A 6,833-nucleotide genomic window follows, 5' to 3' on the forward strand; every position below is an offset into this window, starting at 1 on the left:
AGCAGATTACATACTATTTCAATAACTCCATATGACTTACCTGCTGATTATACTACAGAAGCATAAAGCAACTAAAAGAGGTTTAAGTGAGTTTGTGAAAGGAATGTTCCCGGCAATTAGTTAGCATTTATAGCCTGGAACTTAAGGTATGATTCTATGTACAAAAGAAACTCAAAAGGCTATGGTTATAAGGAATTTTTAATCTGTTTCTTCAAGTTTTAAGTATACACTCTGTACCCAGAGAACTCAATGCTTCATTATAAACACAAAATATTGAACAAGATATTTGGAATTAAACCATTTGTTTAAATACGAAGAATGTGAATAATTCCCTCGGAGGTGGGAGGTTTTGTTTCTTATTTTAAAAGTAAAAGTTGATATTTTATGAGAAGTACTTACCCCATTAGGTGGGGAGGAAATCCATTCCAACTCTGTTTGCTGCGCTTTAGAATCCAGCAGTAGCACTGAAAAAGAGTTTTATTTCCAAATGTTACATGAAAAACAGACACACACTTGAAAACGTATTAAAGTGAATCTGTTTTTATATAATTATCACTTTATAAGTTAAGATACATAGATATTTATGTAAATGAATGGTGAAATGAATACAGTACCCACCTGATACTTTTCACTTTCTCAGGGGAAAAAGGTGCTAAAATACCAATATTATATATGGTATTTTAACAACAAATATTAAAATAAACTTAGTAGCAGTATGAAAATAAGGATAAAAGAGATATATGTTGATTATATAATTATATATTATAAAAAGTTTTATCAACCATTGATCCCTCCAACATTAAATATAATAACATGAACATAATAAAATGTAACTCTATATTACTCTCCAGTCTGCCAATAATTTTTAATCTTCTACCACATATTATATTTAATATATAATATTTCCTAGGCCCTGTGCAAACTGGAGTTTCTTTTTTACAATGTCCATATACAATAACGTCTTTTAAGCCAAAATGAATATAAAAATGTTCTAAAATCTTAAGTCAATGGGAGGAGTGGTATGGGAACTCTGTAATTTCTGTGCAATTTTTCTATAAACCTAAAACTGCTTTAAAAATAAACTTTTAAAAAAATAATGTTTAATATGTTAAGCAATGCTATGAGAAAAATTAATTGCTTATTATTTACAAGATATACTTATAGATTAGCCAAACATGTTTTCAATATTTATTTTTAATTCCTAAATACTTCAAATCATTAGGTAATTCTCAAAACGGTACTGTTAAACTCTGATGACTTTTAAAAATAGGTGTATTTCACTTTTATATCATTGAAAAACACAATATAATTTAATATTTGTAATTTATATAACACGTAATAAATGCTTCTAGTATTATTAATATAGGGGAGTGCATTAGAATGTCTCATATTAAGACACATGAGACTTTCAATTTAATATATTTTATTGCTTTTTTAGGACAACTACCCTCCTAAAACAGTCACTCTTTGGTGAAACTGATTTTAGAGTTATTCTTTAAAAATAATCCTCTGACTCTAAAATATTTTAACAAATGCATCCATTTGTCCAAAGATAGTAGTGAGTACATTTTTAATTATGTAAAAATGCTTAACATCAACCTCGGTATAACGTTAGAATTTGGACTTAAAATACATACACACTTATATGGACTTATAATACTGAACAGCTCCCATTCACTGGGAGCAAAATAACGTGTATTTGAAGGGCAATGAAAATGTGTTATGCTAAGAAAACAAAGGAACAGTTGATTATATGTTCAACTTGTTCATGCTAGTCAAGGTAACTAAAGATGAATAGCTGGAGGTACTTTGTTTTTTCAAAAATGTTTTACACTTAAAACTCAGGGAGACTATGGCAGCCAAAATCTTGGTCACAAACATTTGACTTCCTTTCAATTAGGAAAAAAATGCAGTTTATGTTGCATTTCACACCTGAAACATCAGTAAATTGTTGGACTAGTGAATTTATATAAAATTACATTTTAATGTTTATTTTATTTTTACTATCAACAATGAAGATCAAGTACAAGGGAACAAAGTGGGTTTCACGTACTATCCTTTTGAAAAAAATTTTTTTTTTCCCTTATGTCTTCTATACTAAGAGGCAACCGGATTTTAAACCTACGTGACCTTCTTGTGTTATTTTGAGAAGAAATAAGTATTGCGATAATTCTTTATTGTGATTCTGTTACCCCTCAGCACAGCCTGGGGGTAGGAACCCCGGACTTATGCAGGGCGGTGATAGGAAACAAGTTAAGAGAACAAACCAACCAACAAATAAAAACAAATCAGAAACCGGCCAGAGAACGTTTAATCAGAAGCAGATATAAAGTGCTCTGACTCCCCGCCTTCCGTCCCTGTGTAAAATCTTCAAGTGCGCGCTTTTCTCTTCCCGCTTAGACAGCCTAATGTCATCTTCTCTTCCCGTCCAAGGGTGTGCAGCCCTGGAGCCGGCAGGGTCGCGGGGTGCTCAGGTCCGGGATTCTGGGCTCCGCGGAGCGGGCAGGACAGGGAAAAAGGACCGAATGCCAAACGCGCTCCGACCCAGCCGCGGGCCGCGCGCGCAGGCAGCCGCCGCGGTCCTGGGGCTGGGGCTGGGGCTGGGGCTGGGGCTGGGGCTGGGGCTGGGGCTGGGGCTGGGGCTGGGGCGGGGCGGGACGGGACCGCGCGGGGCGGGGCCGGGGCTTCCAGACCCGCGCGCCCCCGCACGGAACCATCGGGCCTCCGCCAGACCTGGGCACCCCTGGGAGCCTGTGGCGCCCTTGCTCCGTGGAGCAGCCTGGAAGGGGAGAGGCTTTCAGGAAACGTCTCCTCTGAGAGAAAAGCGGTGGTGACAGCGGCGGCAGTGGAATTTACGTAGTTAAAGCAGCAGCTGCACTTCGCCTCCAAGCGTTGGACTCTGACTCTTGCACGCGCTTCTAGCATCGGGAATTGACCTCCGGGAGAACGTGTGCGGGGAAGGGAGAGGAAGAGGCCACGTAGCTTGCTCCAGCTGCCCCCATCCCACTCCCGTAGGATGGGCACCTGCTCCAGGCGGTTCCCAGCGTTCGAGCCTGGGCGCCCACGGCGCCGCGGGCCAGCTCAGGGCTTGCTCGCTCCCAGAATCTCAGCTCTTGATCGCCGCTGCGCGCTGGGAGCGTCGCCACAGCGAAGCCGGGCGCACTCGACACCCGCCCACCACCCAGCAAGCCACCCCGCCCGCCTTTTAAGCAATTCACTTAATACATTTAAAGAATCCGGGCACCTAGAATCAGAAACCTCTCCACGTACCTTAACCCCAGAAGCGAGCAAGGGAGGAATTCTGGCTGTAGGAACCTCTCCCTCTACTGATGCAGTTATTTATAGCTTAAACTCCTGCCCTAGTCTGCATGTGCTAGCTCGCCAGGCTTCGCCGCGGCGGTGCAAACTTTTCCTCAGGTCCCGCTATTCCGAAACAGTCAATACAAGGTTTCACGATCGAATGTTTCTGGTCGCTAGTGTCATGAGGGTGGAAATGTGGATTTTAGGGTTTGATTTTTGTTTTTTGCGTGTGTGTATGATGTGTATTCCTAGCAGACCTCTGTCGTCTGTTCATCTGCAAATACGTAATGGTCAGCTCTGAGTCACGGTTTTCTCTGAATGAGTTGAGCTTCGACACAGGTTGCAATGTGGAAACTGGGGTCAGAAGGTCAGTCTGAATGAAGGAGTAGGATATGGCACTGGGGCGGTAGGGGGAGGGCGAACGAACAAAACTGGACGAAGAGCGTGTGCGACGAGAGGTAAAGACAAGGAGCACTAAATCGCCAAGTTTTCAGGAATAGATGAAGCGAGGGCCGGTTTTTATTCCCCGTCCCGTAAATACGATGACCTAAATCTGGTATCAAATTCCTCCACCCTCCACATTTTGGGAACAAGGCAGTATTCTGCTTTTAAATTTCTGAAGAATCAACATTAAATATACAGCCGGGAAGACAAGGGGTGGGGTGGGAGGATGGGGCGGATTGTGACAAGGCTCAGAAGCAAGACATTTCCATTGACAGGATTTATTTTTCCCCAGCTCCAACTACAGGCACTGAAAGGTATTTTACCTCTTCTCACTGGTTCAAAGAATAAGAAGAAAATAATAATAACCACACACAGACGTTTCTGGCTGGCCGCATAAAACCTGTGCTCTCTCCAAGCACAACTAGCCCTCAGGGTCCAGGTCTTTGGCAAGGTTTGGTCCTCCGGACTTCTCAACGGCCGGACTGTGGGGCAATTGATTCGGGGCATCGGATCGCCTAACCGTCCATCTCGTTACAAAGTGCACAGCCCCAGGCGTCCGCCTGTCTCCCCCGTCGCGGCCGAGCCCGCGGTCACTGGCCCTGCGGCCGCGGGGCCCCGCGCGCCAGGCGCGCGCCGCCCGCCGGTTACACCTCCGCGGCGTTATTGTTCCGCGCCGGCGGCCGAGCGCCAACCGCAGGCCCGCGCCGCCGCCTCCGACGCAGTGAGGACTTCATTAGTAACCCGAACGTCCGGCTCGCGCTCCAGTCTCGGCGCCCCCTCCCGGGAAGGCTCCGGGCTCCCCCCACTCGCCGGCGAGCTGGCTGGGACATCAGGGGCTGCACTCCCCCGGCTTTCGCCCAACTCCGGCCGCAGCTCTCCCCACCCGAGACAAACACAGAGAGCAGGAAGAGAGGGCGAGAGGGAGGGAGATTTCAGCCGTCTAGGGTCCGAGAGAATGAGCTCGCCGGTCGCGCCCCCCAACTCCCGCCCTCGGTGGTCGCTCACGCCCTCCGGACCGTCCAAGCCAGAAACCCCACTCTGGTCGGGCTCCCGGCTCCCGGCGCGGGGCTGCTGGGCGTCTCGGGGCAGCCCCGCTCGCCGCCCGCCGGACAGAGCAGCGGGAGCGGGGAGGGGGCGGGGAGCCGGCGGGGGAGGGTCGCCCAGCGCCGGAGGCGCGGCCGGCAGCCCCGAGGACGAGTCGGCTCGTGCAGGTAGACAGCTAAATAAATAAGTCGGAACAAACTTTGCTTTTTTATCACCTTACCTTCCTTCGCAGCCTGCGCCTCGCCGGTGTGTGCAAAGCGGAGCAGCCAGATGTAGCATAAAATAATCCATGAAGGATGCCGAGTTTGAAAAACCATGGTGCATGAGCAGGTTTTATTTTAGGTTTCAGTTATCTCGAGTCGTAGCTTCTTAAATGCTCGCCGTTTGCCCCGAAGTGGTGTTTTTTTTGTCAGTGCGCTCCTCGCATCGATTCCCCTTCTCTGCCCGGCTGCTCCACGTTTCGCTTTTTATTTTTTATTTATTTATTTTTCTTTCTTTCTCCTGTTCGTTCGCACCGCGTTTGCTGCCTGCAAGTCTCCGACTGCAGACCGGCCGCTTGCTCAACACTCCAATAATATCAATTAGGGGGGAGGGGGCGGGGCTCCGAGCAGAAAGCCTCCGCCACTCGGGCTGAGTGGCAGGCGCAGCCGGCCTTCCAGGCGGCGATTCCCAGGGCCGGGGGGCGGGGCCCGGCGAAGCGGCCGCCCCGGCCGCGGGGGCGGGGTCCAGGGAGCGGGCCAATCCGCGCGGAGCGGAGTCAGGTTGCGGGTCCAGGATTCCCTCCAGGTTGCGAGCTCCTGGCTCTCTCCCTGGCTGCACCGAGAGGGAGGACGGGGATGGCAGCCGAGGTGCGGTGCTCCTGTGAGTTTTCTGCTTTTAGCAACGGTAGCTTTCGCGGGACAGAATAAATCCAAGAATAATGCTTCCGATTGCCCTTGTGTCTATAGCTGTAGTCCTCAAGGTCTTCTAGAAACCAGAGGCTAAGTAACCCGTCTCTCAGCTACCAAGCACCGAGCGTGGGCAGAGAAATGAGCTGTGTCTTTAAGTAAAGTGCCTTTTCCTGTTTTTTTGTTGTTGTTGTTTTTTTTTCGGTTGCTACAACCTCAACTTGTCGGATAACTTTGTTTTTTGCCTTTATTAAAAGAGTTTCTGCTTTTCTTTTTCTTATCCCCTAGAGGCACTAAGCTCTCGGCACCACCCACCAAGGTCTCTGAAAGAATAAAAGTAGCCAAATGTATTCTGTTTAAACAATGTTTCCAAGAGTTTGCGACAAGCTCTGGCTAAGGAAACAGGAAAAAGAAGTGAGGAAAGGAAGTCTTTTGTTTTACGTACACCCTCACCCCCGCCCTACCATTTCACAGTACTTTGTTGGATGAAGTAGGATATTAAGAACCTTCAGAAAGATCTTTATCATCTTTCTTAACATATTTATCATTTTCTGAGGTTTTCCTTGGATTGCTCCACCTTGATCGTTTCCCATTTCGCTGCATATATTACATTTAATTTTAAAGAATGCTATCACATATTGAATTCCTAAAGCAAGACCTTCCGATTTCGCAAGTATTTACTAATTTTCAGTAGCCATTGAATAATTATTCAGTAATTATCTTTCAAGGTAAACTAAGAATAAAAAGTGTAACCACCATCTCCAGTGAATTCGTTAACCCGAATAGTAAGAACTACTGTCCAGAGAAATCTGTTTACCATTAGGCAGTTTCGGACACTTCCAATTGAAGGGATGGGTAATATAATAAGAGGAAGAATTTAAGAACCTTAATTGCCAAATCAATTCCAGGGGTCATGCAGAGTAATTTACACATATTTAAGATGCTCATTTTCTTCTCGGTCCTATATTTCTCCCCCCACCGCCCCCCAAAGAAAGAAAAAAAATGCCAGTCATTCATCATTTGACTTTATGATAGGCACAAAGTTTGATCTGGCCTAAGATTCCTAGGTTTTCCCACTTTTGGGAAATTGAATTCTTTCTGGTATTTATGGTAAAGACTTCTCAGAGATGATAGTTTCCAGATTTTTTTATTTTATGG

The 6,833-nt window shown here is 46.2% G+C and overlaps 1 protein-coding gene across 7 annotated transcripts in view; it reads right to left on the reverse strand.

The window, feature by feature from the left end:
* Nucleotides 1-5,424, reverse strand: part of EPHA7 (EPH receptor A7) — a 209,456-nt gene extending 204,032 nt beyond the window's left edge. For 3 of the 7 annotated variants that reach the window (XM_058307154.2, XM_058307153.2, XM_058307152.2), the window contains exons 1-2: nt 5,009-5,370; nt 400-464 (exon numbers count right to left, since the gene is read on the reverse strand). In XM_058307154.2, the coding sequence (XP_058163137.1) occupies nt 400-464; nt 5,009-5,105 (162 nt within the window). In that variant the 5' untranslated portion in view covers nt 5,106-5,370. Of the gene's footprint in view, nt 1-399; nt 465-5,008 lie in introns of all 7 variants that reach the window. The other 4 variants (XM_058307151.2, XM_058307156.2, XM_058307155.2 and 1 more) reach the window with 4 other exon arrangements.
* Between the last annotated feature and the right edge of the window lie 1,409 nt (nt 5,425-6,833).

This window comes from Dasypus novemcinctus, chromosome 11, assembly GCF_030445035.2.
Source record: "Dasypus novemcinctus isolate mDasNov1 chromosome 11, mDasNov1.1.hap2, whole genome shotgun sequence".
NCBI classification, from domain to species: Eukaryota; Metazoa; Chordata; class Mammalia; order Cingulata; family Dasypodidae; genus Dasypus; species Dasypus novemcinctus.